The sequence below is a fragment of the Trachinotus anak genome, unplaced genomic scaffold, assembly GCF_046630095.1.
Source record: "Trachinotus anak isolate AG129_WGS33_773 ecotype Australia unplaced genomic scaffold, CSIRO_AGI_Tana_v1 ptg000032l, whole genome shotgun sequence".
NCBI classification, from domain to species: domain Eukaryota; kingdom Metazoa; phylum Chordata; class Actinopteri; order Carangiformes; family Carangidae; genus Trachinotus; species Trachinotus anak.
Genome location: NW_027273883.1, coordinates 24,835,572 through 24,858,524, shown reverse-complemented (window position 1 = coordinate 24,858,524; position 22,953 = coordinate 24,835,572). Strand labels below are relative to the sequence as shown.

The 22,953-nt window shown below is 41.3% G+C and overlaps 1 protein-coding gene across 4 annotated transcripts in view; it reads right to left on the bottom strand.

Annotated features, from left to right (window-relative positions):
- LOC139612544 (intermembrane lipid transfer protein VPS13B-like) overlaps positions 1 to 22,953 on the bottom strand; it is a 325,396-nt gene that overhangs the window by 32,788 nt on the left and 269,655 nt on the right. For all 4 annotated transcript variants that reach the window (XM_071468183.1, XM_071468180.1, XM_071468182.1 and 1 more), the window contains exons 43-46: positions 22,657 to 22,838; positions 21,788 to 22,008; positions 21,536 to 21,667; positions 16,275 to 16,436 (exon numbers count right to left, since the gene is read on the bottom strand). In XM_071468183.1, the coding sequence (XP_071324284.1) occupies positions 16,275 to 16,436; positions 21,536 to 21,667; positions 21,788 to 22,008; positions 22,657 to 22,838 (697 nt within the window). The remainder of the gene's footprint in view (positions 1 to 16,274; positions 16,437 to 21,535; positions 21,668 to 21,787; positions 22,009 to 22,656; positions 22,839 to 22,953) is intronic.

The following is a 22,953-nucleotide window of genomic DNA, read 5'->3' as shown; positions in this document are numbered from 1 at the left end:
TCTTGCCTTCTATTTATCCCTGAGCAAAAGGCAAGTAAACAACAAGATTCTTTGTTTAGAAGATTTTGGAAGGGGGGGAGAAGAACAACAAAGTTCCTGTTTACTGGTGCTGAACGGGCCTGCTGCTGTTGGAAGTAGAAATAGGAGGTTACACACAATAAACGGACTGGTGGAAAACAGCTGATGTGGAAGCTCATTATAGCTGCATGTGTGTGTGTATACTTATGCGGTTGGATGTGGAAGGCTCTGTTCTCCACACGTCTAAATAAGAGGCAGATAGTTTGGCTCTCAACCTTTTCAGCTTTATATCCATCACCTAAATGTGGAGCACATCCATGTGTGTGGCTGAGTTGAAACACACAGATACAGGAGGACAGCAATAAACAGACTCTGTCCTGTCTTTTGACATTCAAACAACTTTACAGTGGTGACAATTTTCTGACCGTTTTCCACATAATTCCTTGTATTGTGGGCCACAACATGACAGCAGGGCTGAAAATATGAATAGAGGCATCGTTTCTGAATAACTACATCTATATCTGTAGACAGTCTGTAGACTGGTGTTTAAGTTGCTGTTTCCACTACACAATATACACAATGTAATACACTGACTTAGCTTTAAATAAAGTGTCATGAAGTGCATATTTCTGCAGACATGCCCCCTCCACCTAAATCCACTCATCTGCAGTACAAAAGGCAGATGCATACAGCACTTCTATGCTTATAGTGAGGTCATTCAGAGTCCAATTCTTAGTACAGGATGCTGAATGCTACACGACAAGGAAACTAATTTGTCAAACAATGTGAGTGTCATCATGAGACTATGGTCACAATATGGGAACAGAATCATAAATATATAGTGGGTTCCAAAGCCTTCTCCCCTCCTAAGGCAGCGTGGCTGACCTTCCACCTGGCTGAACTCTCTCTGTCAGCCTCGCTGCCAACACAACTTCAAACTTGCAACAGTTAGAAAGGGAGGGGAGAGAAGAGGAGAAAGACAAAGAAGCAATGTATGTGAGAAAGAGTCAACGAAGACAGGGGGAACAAGAGGGTCAGGGGAGGGACAGGGGAGTGACCAGATTGAAACCAAGAAAAGAGTTTTTGAAGATTTACACTTTGACTTGTCGCTTCAATGCACCAAACATCTAGCCAATCTGTTAAAAGAAAAACAAATTACCCCCGAGGTCAAAGAGCATGGGGGGACCCTGGTCAAGACCCTCTGTGTTTCTCTCCACTGCAGTCTTTCCTCTCTGTTTGAAGGCAGATTTCTTTACAATAACATTCGTAATCAAAGCCTGAGTTCACTTTTTTCAAGATCAACCCTCCTCCCTGTTGGCTGAGTTGAAATTACATAATTTCTCAGATGTCCTGCTCAGTGGACTCATTCACAGGGAAAGGGGCAGAGTGGCCTAAGGGTGGAGAACCACTACATGACTCCCTAAACCAGGACTAACATTATAATCAAGACCAGGTAAGATCATGGTGGTTTGAGGAAGACTTTCAAATATATTGTAATATGGGATTTTGTGCCAGTCTCTCTTTAAATGCACTGGTACTGGATGAAATGGAAACTTTTTAATTTGCAATCATCTTAAAAATCTGCTCTAAGTTCTTTGTATTAGGCTTAGTCTTTAAGATTTTTGAGTGGGACTGGATTGGTGTTAATTATGTTCAAAATCATGTGGCGTTGAACCCACTGGAGATCTCTGCTGTGCCTGAACACCATCTGCGAGGACCAATCTGTTATTTCAACACTTCTCTCTCCTTTAACCCCCTCTATCCTTCCCTCTTTCTCCATCTACTTAATCATGCCTGTGGCTAAACTTGACCTTTAAGTGAGAAGTCATAATAATGTCTCTACTCAAACTTCAAACAGCAACTGCAGCCTTTGTTTTAATTCATCACTGTTCTGACTCAAGCAGAGGAAGAAAAAAAAACAGCAGTGACACAGATGAACTGGACACGTAGGACAACAAGAATGAAAAATAAGAAGCTGCTTTGCCTTTGTGATTTATCCAACTGTGACACTGAGAAAACCCAGTCAGCCACATGTGGTAGTTTTACGCACATGGATTAAGCATGCAATGTAGAACGTCACCAGTAGAAATGTCTTTGTAGGAAAATGAGGCTTAATCTGAAGCAAAAACTCACACACCAGACTTCACTTAAATTGGACAATGAATTATCCCTTAGGTAGAATCAGGTAGAATATAGAGTGTCATTTTATACACAACTATAATATTGTAATAGTGAAAAAAGAAAGAAAGAAAAGAAAAAGAAAGAAAAAAAGAAATAAAGCATTAATTTCTAAACCTTAAATATAGATAAGAGTGAATTAATGCATGTTAAGAAACCATATCATATCTGCACCCCCCCCCCCCCCCAGATTGGAAAACATAGTAAGCAAAGTGTAAAATGTCTCAGAGTTTTGAAAAGCCAACAGCAACTACTCAGACTTTATTTTGATAAACATGGGAAATTTAATAATCTATAATATCTATATTAACTCTTTAAAATGTGATTCTCTTACTCTACAAATGTCTTGACAAAAACAAAGTTTTTAGCAAAACCAGCCTCCAGCTTGTAACCTCAGCTGCTTATTAAGTTTTTATCTCATTTCCAGATAAATCGTTTTAAGAACTCCTACATTCACCCTCAGCAACTGGCGAACTTGAAGATGTTTTGTCCAAAACCAACTAAGAAACCATCCGTCATATTATGATTATTTCCCAAGCTGGGTATTGAGTGTGAAAGAAATGTGAAATTGAAATCTCAGTGTTTCCCTTACACCCCCTGGGAGAGATAGTGATTATGGCTGGCTGATAGTGGACACTTTGCTTCCAGAACATTACTGGCCTCCAGTTTTGGTACCAGAGGGATCTGCTTAGGGACTATTCAACTGAATAATTGGATGTAATTGTGCAAAGCATTTTCAGTCTGTGACTGAACTATACAGTACACTATCTGTTATCTGATTTGCTGATAGCAAACAGGAATTGGCCAGGATCATGTCATGTTGTTGCTCTTCCAATAACAACTCTGGCCACAAGCCCTAACATGAACAAAATACACATTTTTTGGAAGTACCTTGACCAATGTTATTGATGTGTCAATAAAACCCTTTGGTCAAACATATTTTCCAGTCATTAATATGATCAAACTACAATCATTCATCCCAGCTCTTTAGAAATTAACTGACTAAAAATTACTGATATGGCTTTTGGTTTGACAGTACACCCCTGCCTTGTGTCATTGTGAAGGTTTACAGTGACATGTCTGTCCAAATACACTAAAATAATGAATCATCTGATTGATTTGAAATGGCATCGTCCATTCTTCTTTGGTCTAATGTCCACAGTCAGACTGCAGAACCACAGGTATTGCTGAATGTTGAGCACCTAATGATGTTTTGACATATATTTTCAAATCAAGGCCCAGCTGATATTATGACTAACCTAGACATAACAAAAAACACCTGTCCATTAAACCCAATATCAGAGGGTCAGAATGACGATGTTCAAATCCACACAGATCATGTTGAGACCATGAATGGTCTTATCACAAGATCAGGTCTACATGAACTTTCTGAAACCCCATCACCAGTTACTATGGAAACAAAATGCAGAACCCAAACATGGGACTGACACATTCAGAAATGCTGTTAACTTCTGAGAATGACCATCTCCACCCGCCTGAACTGTAAGTCACATTCAGTGAGTCAATCAACCAAAGAAATTTCTTTACAGGAACGATGTCATGTCTACTGCCAGGCCCAGTGCTTAATCTTGTCCCGAGAGAAAATAATTAGCAACAAAGTTTCCTGTAAAGGATGGTAAAATATCAGTCAGTCATAACCAAAGCAATGACTATAAACTTCCTGGTAAACAGAGTCATTGCCTCATTCAAATGGCAAACACTCAAGTTGCTGAGTGTTCTTTGATAATGTTGGTGTCAGGACAAACGTCAGCACAAGTATAGATGGACATAACTGAAAACCTCTCTGTCTCACATGCATGCACACTCACTCACTCACTCACTCACTCACTCACTCACTCACTCACTCACTCACTCACTCACTCACTCACTCACGCACACACATAGCCATATCCTAACCTTAAAACATGTCTTTACGATATCCCTTATTGTCCCCATAAGGAAGACAAGTCCTGACAATGTGACAGATTTAGGTCCCCACAACATGAGTAATACCTGGACAACACACACACACACACACACACACACACACACACACACACACACACACACACACACACACACACACACACACACCAAATGTCCTCCCACCCCTGCAGACAGAACGAGTCACTCCTGCCACTGTAACCACTATCCGTCTTCTGTCCTCTCACAGGAATGTGCTTGGGCACACATAACACAAATTAAGTGTCTGTCCGCAGTGCAGATGTAATCAGCATTCCTGGATGCTGCACAGACGGGCTGACAAAGCCACAGTGGTCTTTGGCCGTCCACCCATTACTACCATTCCATCTCACTCAGACTATAATAGGGGATATGAGACATGGGGACGTGGAGTGGAGGTATAAACAACATCAGTAGCTTTGCACACTAGTTTCCATAACAGGCCTAAAGAGGCTGGGGCAAGTCTTTGAGGGCTGATTACCTCTAAACTTTGCCCAAAGCAAGCTTTACATCTAAATTCAAGTTTCTGAAGCTTTAAACATTAAAAAATTGACATATCAAATGTTCAAAAATAGTCTGAGCTGCTCTTCTTATTTAATGTTATCTGGGCATAGATGAGAAACGAGGGATGAGGAACAAAGGCCTGTCTTGACTGGTGAAATTTCTTTGGGACCAGGGAGCTAGCCAGCCACCTAACAAATGAGAAACAGGTTTACACTTAGACACAAAGCAGAATAATATGAAATTGGACTTTGTCCTGCAAAAAGGATGGGTATGAGAAAGAGAAGAAAGAAGTAGGCAAAGTTGAACTTCAGTGAAAAAAGAGAATGTAAATGAGTTAAAGATAGAACAGAGAGACACAACAGCATCCTTGCCAGGGCAGTGAGGGCTAACCCATGTAACATGAGGGAATTATGGTGGTTTTAACAGCTGTCTGCAATGCTTCTCTCCTCCTTGGCTCCCTCTCTCTGACAAAAGAAGCAAGGCAGTGCGACATCAAAGCCCAAATTTGCAAGTCTAAGAAGCGGTTTGAGAGCTGGAAAAAGGTACAGAGAGAAGGCATTGTATGAGTCCGTGGTTGACAGAGGAGACGTTAAGAGGTTTATGCTTGACTAACATTGTTCCATGGTTCTCCCTCTGGTTTCTACCAAGGAATCTTAGACATCTTAGGGCCTCAAAAGTTCCAGAGGATGCAGACGAGGCAAGTGTTTGCACCAAATAAGAAAGCTGACAAAAGGAATACTGTCTGAGAGGGGAGAGGTTTGAAAACCACATGGTGGGGGGATGAAGGAGTCAGTAATTGAGGACCCTTGAAAGGACAGAGACCTTATCTCAGTTTAAGAACACAAAAAACCAAAAGCTTTCCCTGGTTCTCTGCAGAAAAACAAGAGGAAAATGAATGTAATATTACGTAAAAGGCTGTACATATACAGTGTACTGCACACACAAAGTACATATACATTATACACATACATAGTTTGACCCACTGCTTGTTCAAACTAGTATCCACCCAAACATCCATCCTTTCTACTTGCTTATTCCTGTTCAGGGTCACTTGACAATGTTGCTTATCCAGGAAAAAAAAAAACAGCAAAACACTTAATTTGTCCACTGGAGGGCCGACACATACTGTACATAAAGACATTTGTTCAGACAAACACATATAAATAAACACACACCCGTTGGACACACGGGTGAAAACAGTGGTATGTTCTTCATCACAAGTTGACAAGGCAGTGGGAGACCCGTACCATGACCACAACTGCAGTGCCAGCGACTCCAGGGTGACTGCAGTCTAACTCAGACAACATGAGTGCAGTTGATGTCTCCACTGGTTTGACAGTGCAATGTTCAGTGCAATGTAGCACTTCACTACAGAGAGGCTTGCTTCACTATAATAAAACCACAAGCTCTACTTTTAAAGAACAAATGCAGCATTGGTTAACCCTATAGAGCTACTAATACCAGAGTGATAGTTTGTGTAATGGAACTGACCCAGAAAAATGTAGAAAATATATCACAAAAACATGTGCAGATGCTCATAAACCAAAACCAAAACTAAGTTTCTAATGGGTGCACGTATAGCAGATGCATTAGTGCCCCTCTCTAAATCTGCCTGGTTGACATGAGTAAACATGAATGAATCTTAATACAGCTCATTGTGGATCTCAAACATAGTGTATTGTATTTTTTTATTATTTGTAATGCTAAGAAAATATCTTATTAGTTTTATAGCTATTTCATCTGAAATGCTTTCATGGTGGATATACAGTATATGGCCAACGGGTACCAGGGTATCATGTGACCTGTAGTTCCTACTGTGGCCACTGTGACATAACAGCCACTGAGCCCAGTGCTATTCCTGTGGGATCGGTCATTTAGCACCAAGGTGCTCTCCGTGGTGCTGAACCTAGGGCAGCACCAATCGGACCACAATGCTTGCTGATTCTTCACCTGCACCTCTTCATCTTCTGATTCAGGAGAGAATCAAGCTGAGCTGGTTAGACAGTATGGAGCGGAGAGAGAAGGCAGGACCAGCAGCTGTGACATTTTGGGCAGAAGACCTGTCATGAGGGATGCACCAGGCACTTCAGAGCTGGTCAGTGGGGTGGGAGCTGAGCTTGTGCTGGTCTTTTTCACTCTCTGCTCCATTCTGTCAACATGCTACTTCAGTTGGTGCTCCTCCAGTACTGACGTTTAAAAGTTATTGCATGTAAATGTGAAAGAAAATCAACATTACTGTATCTAGACTTATTCAGTTAATCTCTGTGCCACAAGAGTGCTCACCTATCCCAGTATTTCCTTTTCAGTCGTGTGTATGCAAATTTTTCTGGTTTGTAAAATACACAAAAACAAGACAGAATCAAAGCCTTATAGGTTCTTAAAAGTTAAGGTTATGGGGAGCTGTAGATTTCAGGTTGTTAATTGTCCACAGTGGAAAAGACTCAACTGTGGTCCAAACTCACAGCCATGGGTAGGGGATGATGTCCAAAAGAAACTCTCCACCTGGATAATGTGGTTTGTGTGGTGACTACATAGTGCATGCTGTGGTGAACAAGTCAAATAATCCAGCCTGTGGTATCTACTCTGATCCTGTTAGATTGCAGGTAGTTAAAAAGCCTGTTATTTGACTGTTTCATTTTAGATCCCTTTTGACTTGAGTGTTTACAGTTGTCCCAGTTTTTAATACTTCCACAAAGAGTAAACATTCCTCATCTGAGATAGGCTGCTGCAGTTCTCCTGCCAGGTACCTGTTTGTCTCTCTGCATTAGAGTAGTAATCAAATGACAGGAGTTACTGTAAATATCACATTAAAGGTCTACATTAATCTGTGAAACAGCATGCTCCACCACTTACTTTTGTCACATGTTCACTTGGAGAAGTTCTTGATTTCTACCAAATAATGCTGAACTGGTTGGACATTTTATGTGGCATTTTAAGCTTCACTTACATGCTGAAAAAAGACAAGTGCGTATTACATGTTTTTATGGTTGTGGGGTAACGTAAATTATAGCAAACAATCTTATTTATCTAAACAATCTTAACTATCATTTTACTTTTAACTATACACAAGTTCTGAAAAGGTTGTAAAAAGAAAAGATACCCGCTATGTCAAAACAAAAGACATCGGCCACAGACCTCATTCTGTGACTGACATCATACGACAACATGGGCTGGTTGACTTGTTAAGAATGGGATCTCAATTTAATAAATCTGTCATAATGTGGCCTGGGTCATTAAAACATACCAACACTTTTGTCATGTGGACACCAACCAGAAACAGTTCTGCTGCCCAAACCATGGTTTAAGACACTTTGTTGTAGTTTCAAGGCCAAGTATTTGACTGAGAGGATGAAAACATATTTTTTAGACTGCTAACACATTGGCATGTTAAAAGAGATTTACAAAGAAAAACAAATATGAGATTCTAGCAGCTTAGCTCTCATCAACATGATAATTAAATTAATCTCCTCATTTCAGAGGGAGAGCTTCCTCTGGGACAAACTGCACAAGGAGTGGAATTACTCAAATATATATACACACATTCATGACAGACCAATGGCTCATCAGATATACATCAAAATAAAATTTCATGGCATGTGAGAAAACAAACTCTTTTAAATACTGTGTTGAGTTTGGAGGGATGAGCAGGAATTAGCTGTGCAGAAATAAAAAGAATAAGTGGGTGGTGAAGGTGGAGACTGGCTGTCCTCCTTGTATTTGAAAGTCTGTCTATGGTGGGGAGCTGTGGTGGAGAGCTGGGGAATGTAGTGCATTGTTTTAAAACGGTTGGATGGGGGCCAAATGAGGGGTTGCAGAAAGATGAGAATGGGTTCCTAGAATATTCAAGAATCACTGATTTCAAACATTGCTGGCAAAATAAAGACACTGTGTTTGCAATATAAGGCGTAATAAACACAAGGTTCAGAACTTCTTGAGACACATCCTATTAATCACTAATCAAGCCTGTTCCCAACAAGCACTGCAGGAGGAAAATGTTTCATCCCTCCAGGGCAGTTACTAAGAACAAATACTAATTAAAGGGATGTGCCAATTTCTTAAAAAGCTTTAGCATTAACACTTGTCCTGCCGGGTGGTGAGGAGAGTTGGTGGAATGGGTTACAGGAAATATAGGTGGTATACAGGTCTAATGTCTGTGGAGGCATAGAGTCCTTGGCTGATATAGTTGCTACAATTGTTGTTGTTCACTGTGGTGCTGGGATGAACAGAGATGCAGGCACAAGAGACCTTACAAGTGTTGCCTGGAAGCAAATTTTAACATTATGGGTACATGAGGTTTACGATTTTCAGGAGAAAAACAGACTGTGAGCTGAGTGTTGAGGGAAACTCTAACGATTTAATGATGTCAATCTTCCATTAAATGCTTCCACAAAAGCCCCAATGACCAAAAACTGAAATTTTGATGTCTTGAACTTTTTTGTATTTGTCTAAAATGCCTGCAAAAGCAGGTGAGATGAATTATTAAATTAGTATTCACTCTGATATCTCCAAAAAGGGATCAGGGCTCTGGTGGTAGAGCAGGTTGTCCACTGATATCTGGGTTGGCAGTTTGATCCCCTGCTCCTCAAAATCAATGCCAAATTAAATATATGGACAATAAAATCAGGATGATCTGACTCTAAATGGGAGCAGCCAGAAGAAGAAGATTCACTCTGGTTGTTATAAATGTTTTTGTTGCTCTAATCTAGATCATGAAAGTCTGAAGCTCTGATGGAGAAAGTTGAACAAATAGTTTTCCTTTATTTTCGGACTTGTTTACAGTTTAATACACATAACTTTGGATCAAATTTATAATCTGACTTAGACTTGTCTTGTAAACTCATGTAGAAGCACTGTGGCACATGTTACCTTGCATGGTAGTTCACTGCTCTTGGTGTGTGAGTGTATGAGTGAATGGGTGACTGACAGGCTAATTTAAAGCACTTTGGATAAAAGCACTATATAAATACAGCCAAAATGTCGTACACCCATGCAGATGGGACGCAGCTGCATGCATGACACAAAAATAAAAAATTAATTAATTCATATCAGTGAATTGAGAATTGAAGTGAGATGAAAGGACAGAGAGGGTGATTCCTGAATGATGGTCTTAATAATTCGTCATCCAGAGCTGCCAATCTAACATTTGGTTTGATACAAGGTTCTTTCCACGTCTTTCCTTTTCCTTAATTTTCCCTTAACTTTATTCTTATTGTTGTTGTCTTATCACATTTTTTGAGCTGTGTTGACTAAGAAGGCCTCCTCCCTCACCACAGACATTTACCATGCAACCTGGACCAGGAATGTAAATCGTGCATAGCTGAATAAGGCTGATGATGATGATGTTGTTTGTCTGATCTTATCCATCCCAAGAGGCCATGATGATTATGACCAGCTCTTTCTGAGGACTGACTTAGCTTCTGACACACTGACTCACACACAATTTGTATCTTGTTGCCATAGTTGCATAATGTTAAAATAACCAGAACATGATGCATTGTCAAATTTACTCATTCAGCCAACATGGTCAAAATTCTTTGACAAAGGCTTTGCCTTAATAATCACAACAGTGATATTTTGGTAATTAGATTATTCCACCAGGGGGTTGTTTCAGAAGGCATGCCTGGACAAGATAAAGAGTGCGACAGTACAGGATGAATGACTGTGTAGTTACACAATGATGAGCTATTACTAATGACTCCGTGGGGTTGAATCTTTCATGCAGCAGTAGTTTATGTTACTCCAAATGAATGTGAGCTTAAACACAAACCATCATCAAAACGTAAAGGTTAAAACCATTGTTTAAGCTTTGCCTGATGATAGAGTGTTCACCAGCGTTTTTTTTTTTTCTTCTTTCTTTTTTAATGCTTAGATAAAGCCCATGTCTTCCTTCTGGACCCAATCCAGCTCAGAGGATAAACAACAGGAAAGTGTAGGTTTTCTCCAGAGATCAAACTGGACAGCAGTCCTTTTCACTGATTTCTTGTTCTCCCTCTGATCAGTCCATGTGTGGGTTAACCTGACTGGAACTAATATCGCCCAAAGGATCGGCCTAATCTACTGCAGTTAAAGCCACAATCTTGGATGAACAGCACAACTAAACCACTTCACTTGAGGGCAGTGTTTCTTAAACAATAGGTCAGGATGAAGAAATATGACCTCATGCTTGAAAAAAAGAACTGATACAGTTTAAGCAATAAATACTTGTTTTACTTATTTTGAATAATAAGCTGTAAAAGTTGAACAATACTTTAGGTTGAAAAGTTCCCATATTAGAATGACACAGCAAAGCACCTATGGCAAGTAAGCAACAGGACAGAAAAACAATATGCAAAGCTCTGCACACATAAACGTGCACACATGGACACAAACATACTCTACAAATAAGCACATGGAGTACACAGATGTACAACTGTTCCCCAACTCTCCTCTCACACACAAACACACAGACTCATACTCAAATACCTCCCTGTCATGCATGCTTCCAACAACTCGCCCAATCTAGCCGCAAACTAATAGTCCTGGGCTGCTATCTCCAGCACATTACCCCTGGGAACTACACACACGAACACCAACACAACACTGACACACAGATACACATGGCCCAATACCACACACACACCCATACCAACATGCAGAGGAAGAGAGAGGGAGAGCTCTACCGTAGAAGCCTGCTGCTTGAGTACATTACAATTTATTCAACTTGTGAATATTCCTTGTAGGCACTTAAAAAGTGCTTCTCAAATCCAGGGGGCTTTTTACACCCCTCTCCCTGCTAACCACACTAACCACAGGGATTTCCATCAGCCGGGCTGCATCCTGTACAGAGCAGCCAGATATTTCAACCATCCACATCACACCACACATCAGAGCCCTGAAAAAGAGCAGGATGAGGACAGCGAGTGTGTTTGTGTTTGTGACAGATAGATATTAACTGTGTTTATTTACAGAGAGAGTGCATGATCACCTTGGCATTTTAAAATCAATTTATCCATCTCTCTATCTATTGCTTTCTCTATAGTAGATTATGTGTGTTTATAAACTTCTTCACCTTGGCTAGTAAACGCTGGGGTGTGAAGGCATGCTGCACTCGAAAGAGAGAAACTAGACTGAGAGGCCTGATAGACTCCAGGCCTTAGGAAACATTTTATCACAGTGTGTATATATGTGGGTCTGAGTGTGCACTTATGGGCATGAATTGGATAAAGGGTAAGATGACAGCGGGCTCTAAGAACGTGACTGCCTCAATCAACCCTTTTAATGCATCTTATGGTTATAATTGACAGCAGAAACAGGAGAGTAGAGAGAGTGGAAGGGAGACGGGCAGAAACAGAGGAGCAGTGAGAGGGAGTGTGACCTGAGCTGAGGTTCACGTTTCACTGCAAAAACACTCTGCTTGAGTGTTCTTCAGAGAGAAGTGACAGATATTCTGAGGTATGTCAACACTGTGAGAAGTGTACACTAGTTAGATTGCGCAGGATCACACATTAAGCACTCCTCTTTCACACACAGACACACAAAACTACACACAGCAGGATTTTAAATATGCCTCCCTGTTTTAGTTCAAGCTGAAACAACAGGCCTGTTCATAGAAGAAGGTCTCTATACTGACACTTTCTGCCTGTGGCTATGGGCAGTAGGAGATTAACACAGAATTAAAGGATTTAATGAAAATGTATTGCCATTTAATGGCAATTCAGCACATTTACCACATGTACTCACCATACTTCCTTAATGGGTAACTTGTGCATCATGAAAGAAAGAAATGGGAAGGTGGGAGTGACAAAAAGACATTTTTGACTGTAGAGCCCTCTAAGGTCCCATCTTTTACACTTTTTTAGTGTTTTATTTGAAGTCTTGATATCCATAGGAAGATATATTTGTGGCACCATAAAACCATCTCACTGTAGTTTGACATCTCCTCTGTCACGCTTCTCTCTGGATCTCTAGCAAGAATAGACATTTTGTGCTGATCAGCCAATCAGACTTGGCTGACTGTTTTCTGAGCCACGCACGGTCAGACCAACCATAGGTCATGGATTATAGTCTACTAGTGTAGCTTGGTAAAATGTGCCAGTAAATCCAAATGGTGATGGTCAGGTAGCGCAGATATAAGCCTAACAGATGGTCAAATTGGGACTAAAATGTTAAAATGGCGTGGGTGTATACACACAGCTATTCTGGTGCAAACCCCTGGATCATCTGGATCCAAGAGAGGACATCAGGGACATCAGGTACATCAGGAAGGTGGGTGATACAGCAGCTAGGACAGCAAGAGTGGAAGACTGAAATATACTTTGGAGACCTCCCGTCAAGGAGCTTATCCTTTTTTCAGGAAAAAGTAATCCAATGATCAGTAGAAAAATAACACAAAAAATATTGAAAACTGAAAAGATTGTTGGAGAGGCCAAACAAAACACAAATAACAGTCCTACAGATCAAATAAAAATATAGAAGATTTTCAGGTAAACACTTGGAGAAACCAAATCCTCTAAGTTTGGACTGTGGGTCCTGGGGGGCTGTGCTGGGGGCATGGCTGAGGAAGGTGACTACATAGTTATGTAACCGCAAAGTTATGGATGTCTTGATGGTTTGTTTTTAAGCTCAGTTTCTGAATATGTGTGCACAATATGGCACTTTTATGAGTATGGCCGTACATTTACAGTATCCCTCTTGACAACTCTATGAGACTCTACTTTTCAATCCTCCTGTGCATTCTTCCCCAGTCTCTCCTTTTTCACTCCCCCCATCTCTCTTTTTCTGAAGTCCAGTGAGAGAGTAAGGGGACAGAATACTTTACAACAGCAAATTAGTAGCTCTGGCTTGTGTGAGTGTTTGTGTGTGTTAGTGTGTGTGTGTGTGTGTGTGTGGCTGGGGGACAGGCCGGCTGGGACACACGCATCATACCAGAGCCATGAGGACAGGCTGATGGCCTGCCTTCTCGACAGACCCCAGGCCTCTTAGACAAGAGGAGACTGGCCATGACCAGCATGGGCGGGGAGTTTGTACTTCAGTATTTGTGTGTATGTGTGTGTGTGTGTGGGAGAGAGAGAGACAGAGAGAGAGAGAGACGTGTGAAGTGTTGAGCGAGGTTTTATGGTAATGATAGATGAACCTCGGACAGGTACTAAAGGTAGTTGGGCAGGAAGGGTAAAATTAAGGGAGGGAGCTCTGCTACAGTCAAGTAGTGGACAGAGTAATGTGTAATATGACTATGGATGATGTAAGGAAGGTAAAAGGTACAACTGAATCAATCCAAAAGAGGAGTGACTGGGATGGCCAAAGAACAGATTAGGCCAGATGTGGAGCAAGGCTTCAGGGGTAATTGTAATGCGAGGACAACACTTACTGGGGTGTAACGGAGATTAAAAAGACGTCTCCCTCTCGCCAGAGTCCAAGACAGAAAAGGATAGGCTGGCGGAGGCCAGCACCAGGACAAGCCAGACAAGGGATAATGAGCTCAGCCAGCTTGGTTGTGAACACCAGAAATCAGGACTGATCTCACAGGCCTGATGGAGGTGAAGTATCAGGAATAAAAAAAGACCTGGACTAAGCCAAAGACGAGGGAATGTTTTCTAAACTATGGCTTATGGGTGTGTGGCCTGAAATGTTTTGGCCTGTGTCTAGTGGATCCCTACAGAGCATGGCAAGAAAAGCCACACAAAATATTCATAGCATTAACATATCCCCAGTAGAACTGAGCTAATTGCAGTGTGGATCCTAGGCTATAAGGTGTTTACTGATGTTCTTGGAGAGGTTTCAGCATAAGGATGTGGTGGTGGGGGGTAATGTGAAAAAGTGGATGGGAACAAAACTTGGCTACTATTATAAATGGAGCTAAGACAACTTGAAAAAACTCAGGTCTGCTGGCTGCACCAATGTGAGGACAGAGCAGTCAGCTGACTAGACACACATGTCATCGCAGAGTTGAGGTCTGTCAACCAGCTGGCACTGTTTGGAGGGACTGTGAGCTGTTGTTTAACATTGCTTTTCAAAATTCAACTGAAGAAAAAATTGAAATTATGTAAATTGAGATTTGGAGATGAGGAAGGGAGATGAGGAGACAGAGTGGTGTGAGATGTTAGCTTTCAAGTTCATATCATTGGTATGAAAAGAATATAAATACATAATAACAGTGGACATGGACAGCCTTAAAGAGTCTAGTGATGAGTGCAGGATAGGACGTGAGGTTGGCAGAGTAACTGACAAATAGACAAGAGGTCAGAGGTTAAGAGAAAGGTCTTGCGGTTGAAGTGGACAGGCTCACAGATAGAAAGGTTGCTACACAGAGTGAGGAGGTCCGGGAAACAATGGCTCATGATGATCAGAGTTGTTTTAGACACTCCAAGCCATCATGGGACTTAAGCAAAACAGCACAACCACTTATGACTCCGCCTGGAAACTGATTTGTAAGAGCTACAAAAACACACTTGCAGGACCAAGTAACCATTAAAGAAATACAACCCATTCTCTTATCAGTGTCACTATTTTTATAACCCCGGAAAGTAATTAGGAGTGTGTGCTACAATTTGCTGAGGCTGACACATTGGCAGGCATTTTATCATCAAGCTCAGTAAGTTAGCTGAGTGTTTTTGGCAAAGTTGCACTATTTCTTATTTATGTAGTTTCACAAATCATGGTCATCTTGAGAGCACATATTTCATATACCACAAACACATAATGGAATAACATATGACAGAACCAGCTTGGAATCGCATTCTTCATCTATGATGATATTTGGCTCATTCGGACAATCTTTCTTCCAAAACATCCCTGAAAATACAGAGGTCATTTTGAGTCAGTGCTAAAATGAGAAGTGGTATTCACTGTGCCAATATGCCAGATTGCCACTTTCCAAGTGTGTGTGTGTGTGTGTGTGTGCGTGCGTGCGTGCGTGCGTGTGTAAGTGAGAGTGAGGTAAGAGCAAAGATTAACCATGGTCGGTGATTAATACAACTTGACTTACTAACTTACTGTGAGCAATTATGGCCATGTCTTTTCTCAAGCTTGACTATCTCACTCTCCATGGAACACATGGGGGTCCTGAAACATGTGTGCACCAAACACACACACACACACATGTGCCACAGATCGCCAGCCCACCCTCCACTCAACCCCAAAACCACAAAGGGTTAAATATAATCAATCTTCTTTAACAATGCTGTCAGGGCACTGTCTGAGAGTGCTACAGACATACAAAGATGGTGGCTGCACATGGTGTGTGTGGTGTGTGTATATACCTTTGTGAGTCTGTGGACAGAATTTGCTGCATTTGATGTATGTATGGATTTGTATGCGTAAGTCATTCTTAATACATTGGTATGTGTGTGTGCTCTCATGCAGTGCATGTGTATCCAGGTAAACACTTGTATGGTCTGGAGTGTGTGTGTGTGTGTGTGTGTGTGTGTGTGTGTGTGTGTGTGTGTGTGTGTGTGTAAGTTTATGTAGATACCATATGTTTCTGTGCATATACAGCTTGTGTTAATACTCTAATATCTAAACACACTATCTTGTGCATGTAATGTAGATGTGTGTGCATGTCTGTGTATGTGTATGTGTTCCATGTATATATTTCCCAGGCCCTGGGCTACACAGTGTGTGTGTGAGTGTGCTACCTGAGGGGACTTGTGGGATCTCCAGCTGTACTGGTGGCTGTGGAGGCTGGCCAGCAGCACATTCTCATCCGTGTCCACCTGGCCAAAACGCAGCGTTTCGTGGGTGTCGTTACAGATCACATAGTGGCTGTAGACCAGCTCCTCAGCGTCCAGGTTCCCATTCTGAGAGAAAAGATGGGGTGAGGGGGTTGAGGTAGAAGGTATGAGTGGAGGAAGAGCAGGAAAAAGAAGAAGGGTGACATGAGAAAGACAGCGTGTGACTAAAAAGAATAAGCGCAAATACTTCCAGGTGTGTGTTTGTGGGGGGTGCATAATGTATAGTATATATGTAGTGTGTGTATAAGCACATTTACAGGTGTCAACAATTTATGTATTCTCAATCTGAAAAATGCAGAGCTTGGTAGTGCAGCTGTCAGCCAGTAGAAGAATGAGATGAGTGATATCATCTGTGGGAGTAACACAACCTCAACAGGGGAGTGAATCATATCACAGTCTGACAGTTATCCAGGCTGGAGCAGCTTCAGCTGGGCTTCAGGGGCCAAATCTGCTGCCTGGCTCCACACAAAACCTCCAGGAGGCATCTCTCTTTAGCAAACTCTCACTTTTTTCATGTCCGTCTTTGAGCAGCTATATGTTGGTTGTTGAGAAAGATGAACAGACTCAGAGATTTCACCTTGTTTCAAATGGCAATTCTGTGTGTGCCTGGTTTTTCCTGTCATTTTCTCAATGCTTGAAACAAAGTGGGTCACTAAGAGTGCATTGCTGTTAGTAAGAGTCATCAATATATTGTGGCTTGTTAGGAGAAAACAATATGTTTGAGTCTGGCCAGCCTACAGCAGTAGGTCAATGAGAAAGCCTCACAGAAAACTCAAGTCATGCGAGCTGAACACGGATGCTATCCACTCACACGTCACCTTGCATGCAAGACAGAGGAGCTCACTGGCCTACTATTGAAAACACTGGTTTAAGAGGGAAAGGGTGTGTGTCAAGTCTCCTGCATAAAAGAATTCAAATACATAGTTTCAAAACAGTGCATTTTGTGTGAGTTTTTATGTGACTTGGAAGGAGAGTGTGTGGGTGCAAGTGTATGCTCAAGTTTTACTTGAGCTCCTTCCAAAGGCTCTTGGGTCCTGATGGGATCTCTCCTGTACACCCCTCCCTGACTCTTGACACACATGACTGAGGTTCAGACAGCTTCTCAATAACTACTCAACTATCCCAACAAAGAGGGACCCCAGCCTGCTGTATACTTTTAAATGGCAGGGCGGTTGATGGTTGATGGTTAAAAGAGGCTGGCAGTAAAAGCTCAGAGTTTGACTGCCAAGCACGTTCAGGGTCCTGGGGTTGTTGATGCTATTGAAAACGGATGGGATAGTTTACACCATTAAAAGAACACTTGATGATAGATGTGTGTGTGAGAGAGAGGTAGGGAGCAAAATATAGCTGGGACAGCTGCGACAGTGAGTTGAAATCCATTTCCAGTTTTATAGGGGAACACTATCTTTGCTCCCTTCTGAATCCAACACTGCGATTTACAAACTTCCTGCTGCCATCTTAAGATGCCATTGCTAAGCTCACTCTTTGATGGTATCGTCTTTCCGCTCTGATTCATGAGGCAACATGATACACACATCAGAAAAGCTTCCTGCAGTAATCCTGATCACTCCCTGTCTATACGGGGACTTTAAATGGACAAATATTAAGACAAAGATATCTAAAAGTCAACACTTCTTCCTTGTTAAAGAGAAGAAGATGACAGTTTCATTGTTAGACACAGTCCTACTTGGAATCAAAGCATCCATTTCCCTAATCCATCCAGATACTTTTGCTTTAGTTTTCACAGGAGTCTAGCCCAGATCTGCATGGCAGAATGGCACACATATACATGACAAGGTACAGTAAAATGTCTGGAAAACAGATTGTAAATATTGACACCAACTCAAGAGAAATACACATGAAACAGGACACCATGGAGGCGATAGTGAAACCTGTAAAAGGGACAATGAAATACTAATCAGATCTAAAATCAGCTTTATATTCCTCCACGGATGACCCTTGCTAACACATCTGTTCCAACCAGGAACATGATCTCTCTGTCACTTTATTTCTAGTTACAAAGTGAAGCAGAGAATCATTTAAACATGGGAAGAAAAGAGAAAAAAATAACACGAGGAAAATTTCTGTTGTCTCAACTGCACATGTAACAGCCTGTGAATGCTCTGTGAGAAAGCAGAATGTGTAAATACTACTGGGCTTTTGTGTGGCTTTCCACCAAAGCCACTTCCCAGGGGTTAAGAGCTGGGGGGGAGGCAAAGATCGAAAGTGGGGCTGGGGACTGAGTATGAAAATGGAGGCATGGGGCCTGAGGTTAAAGTGGTGGGGGGCTGAGGTTGGGGCCATATGGGGCTATCGAGTGCAAGAAGAGGCAGAAGACAAAAAAATAAAGCAAAAATGCTATTCTCTTTTCATTCTTCCTTCATCTTCAGAACCAAGAAGCCCTCTATAAAATGTGTAAAACAGTAGTTTCAGCTTAGTCTTTTTTATGTTTTACGGATAACAGCATAATTGAAGCTTAGTTTGACCGTATCTCACACGATCTACCTTGAGTCAGAACTGTTAGGACTTGGCAGAGGACTGGCAGCATGCTGGGTATTACAAAAGATGGAATATGCATTGTCATGTCAGTATTAATAAGAAGCCATTATACATGTGTACTTGTATGAAAGGTCTCAGTAAAGTTATCATGGATACAAGACCAGTCCATGTTACCATGACTGCAACTGTGTGTTATAAAAGATTATGGCTATATTACAACCATATACCAAGAAGTTTCTTTTATTTCTATTTATGGCTATTCTTCTGAAAGTGCTCCAGCTGTTCTGGTTGTGGTGGTCTAGTGTGACCATGCCTCGGTTGTGAGGTTTCAATTGTGTGGTAGTTGAGGATTCTTCTCCACAGTTCAACGCTCACCCTGCAGGCCACATCACAACAGGCCTGTCTGCCAGCCATGACACCAGGAAACATGAAAATCACTGAAACAGTTACACATGTTACGATACATCCTTCTGTTGCAGAGGGACAGAGCCTGTTAACATTTCTGATTACATTTTCAATTAGGATCAAGTTTTTCTATTCATGGGTGATGTGTGTGTCTGGAATGTAAGCTTCCATCAGATCAAAGATATATTTCAGCTTAATGGTGCTGGCCTTCACAACCATCCCTGTCGTGCACTACACCACCAGACAGCTTGTTCTTAATCGTACCCATACAACGTTAACCACATACAAGATTGTGTTTCAGTGAAAACCCAAAAAGGGAAACAATATTCCTTGATTGAAATGTTCACAACTTCCTGTGAAATGGACCAAATATTTAAGTGGAGCGTTTCCTCAAGAATCAGCCTTTTGTACTTGACCTCTTTCTACCCCTTATTCCAGAACTACCATATCCACATGCAGCGCATTTGCCTTATAATTATGGTGTATTTTTCCCTTGTGTTCAGCAAAGTGGTGAAGGCTGGAGGTAGATAAAAGGTTCTGAACAAGTTACAAGGCTGCTGCTGTTTAGACCAATCAAGATAATACAGCAGGCTTAATCATTTAATGAATCAATACCATTCCAGTGAACATATAAATCCACCAGTCAGGGTTTGTGTTTGAATGTGAGCATGCCTGTTTTAGAGGTAACTGTGTAGTGAAGGATGGTATTCTGTGTGTTTGTATGTGTGAGCATTGTATGCCTCTACTTTGGATCTTAAGACACCAGGAAATGATGGCATTCAAAAAGGCAAACATATAATTCAATCAATATCAGGAAAGCCTTGACTAAGAGCATACAAGCAATTAATAACCTCACTAATCGTACTTAGCATGTTGGGTAAAGCCCACCAAGCATACCTGGTGTGCATAACATGTCCAAAACACTTCAGTAAAGCTGCAATATGACCTTTCATTACAGCACCACAGACGCTCTAAAGTCTTATTTATGGCTAAATTAACCAGCAGAAATAGGGAACATTCACTAACTTGCATTAAATGATGCAATAATGAAGCTAAGGGTCAAATATGACCCATCAACCAAAATATTCAGTTAAGAGCTTTTGATGAGTCAGAGATGCCATTGAGTGAAAACAAAGGTATTAATCCATGATCCAGAAGTATCATTTTATAGTAGAATTTCTATACAGCTTGTTTAATTTTATTTTTCACAGGTAAAAGACCACAGCTGTTTCTACAAAAACACAAGCTATTATTTCTCTCACCTGGCAGTGAGAGTCTGCATGCATGTAAAACCATGAGAGTACCTCACGTCTCAAGAGGCCAATATATGAGTCAGCACAGCCACAGCTGAGCTGAGCAGAGCCATGATAGGGCATATAAAGCCAGAGAGGCCAGTGTGTGTGTGTATGAATACATGTGCGTGTGCAGTAGACAAGTGGGTGGAGGACAGGGGCCAGATGAAATCTTGGCAGGTGTAACCACTCAAGTTTTACCGTGTTTTTATGGGCATCACTTCACACACAACTATCCTGGCTACTACAGGCAGTGCTGAGAGCTGAGAACTGAGAGATGACGAGGACCATAGACGCCCAAGAACAGATACACTGTAGCCTCTTAGTCAGAGTTTACAGCAAATTGAAAGGCAGTTCCATCCTGCATTACCACTGGCACACAACCAAAACTGTTCTCATAAAATCCACTTTGTTGTGAGTTTGTTTAGCTGATACTCCATCTGGGACAAAGGGCCGTCTTTCAGCATATTCTCTAAATGTACATACATTTCAAAGGATTTACTCTACAGTTTTACTAGCCCCTGCTTCCAAATATCAAACATCAATCAAACAACAGTGCAAATCCCTTGTTCCCTTATGTGTCTGAATGCATCCCACTATGTAAATGTACAAGTGAACAAGTCAACCGCCGATACTTTGAAACCTGAGTGACCATATCTCGATTACTTCAAATATGCTTCCTTTCGTAGTAGTGAAAAATTGCCTGGATGTTGCCTCTGTACATTTCATGTAAGAAATCCACTATTTTGCTTTAAGTGGGGAAATTTAAAAAAAGGAAAATTAAGGACAACTTAGCCAACAGGACCTCGAACATGCTACATTATACCCAGTCTCTGAAAGCAATATGAATACTCTATCATTAGCCTGATTTTTGCATGTCAGTTCATCGAGCTTAGATTTTACTATATTATGTATAGTGTGTGGCATGTATAGTGTGTGGCAGTCTCAATAGCTTGACCCTTCTGTCACCTGTTGCCAGCTGTGCAGTGCAGTGTCCACCGTGTGGATGGCATACTGGCTGATACTGAGGAACACCGGGTCCACAAACACATTCACATCCAGTGTGGTGTTCTGGGGGCAGCATGCGGCTGCAGCCTGGCCCTGAAACGCACAGGAAATCAAATTCAAAATAAACTTTTTTTTCACACATTACCTGATGAATGCTTTAAATATCAAAACATCTGGACAGAAATAAAACCAAAAGAAATAGCTGAGCTCTACCTGTAGTACACAAGGCTGGAGAAGCTGAAGGTGTGTTACGTTTCGGTATTCTAGCAGCTTGCAGTCCAGCTGTGTGGAAAAGCTGAACTCCTGACAGTGACGTGGTCCATTGCTCCACTGGCGCAAGAAGACCCTCGGCTCACGAGCACCAATCACCATGAACTCCTGCTCCTGAGGTAACTTCCTATCTGGCAGGAAGGGACGAAGTTGTCGAGATGGAACTGGAAGAGTGACACACATTATTTTCACTTACAGATAGGATGTTAAATATAAACAAGACATGACTGTCAAACCAACTGATTACAGACTCTTAATCATTGTATAATAAAAATGAATAATTGCTGTCTGGGGCAGTGAGTCTAAGTCAGCTCAAGTCAAATTCATCAACATAATACTCTAAACACAACACAGTGGATCCAAACGGCTTTACAGGCAAAAGAACAAAAATAAAATACATGAATTCAAAAAAGTCGTGTAGGCACAGTTGTAGGTTTTACAATGGAATGCCAGTGAGATGATGTGTGTTTTGAGGTTGTTTAGATGCCATAAATGGACTAATCAAATACAGGACTATTACAAACTATTATAGATTATTATCAATAATTTCTAAAAGGTAGATAATTATTGCCACGGTTTTCAGGTGAACTTCACCATTAATTGATATTGGTGTTATTGAATGTCAGCTAATTGAAGTAAATGAGCATTTGCTCTGAAATTTACTGCTACCATAACATAAGGAGAAGGTAGAACTTTTTCCCATCAACAAAACAAAAACAAAGTTTGAAGTGACTTTTTCCAACAGCTGGGCTACAGTCCATCTTAATAAACTGAAAACTCCTCAAACTCAGAGAGGAGACTTTGTATCCTACCTGTACCCAGCTGTTCTAGGTGGTGGCAGAGGTGAACTTCCAGCTGTGCCAGTTGCAGGGATACGCCCAGGGCAGAGACAAACCAGGGTGCAAAGCAGGAGTCCACACGTGTACAGGCTGCCAATGCCATTGGAGATACCAGCTGATCGCAGGGCACCTGGGAGCCACACTCGCTATCCAAACTGGACGGGAAGAGCATATACAACAGAAAGCTGATAATATTTACAGAGGAGATATTTCTGACTATGAAATAACAAAAAAAATGCAAAGAAATAAAGAAAAAACATACACTGAAAA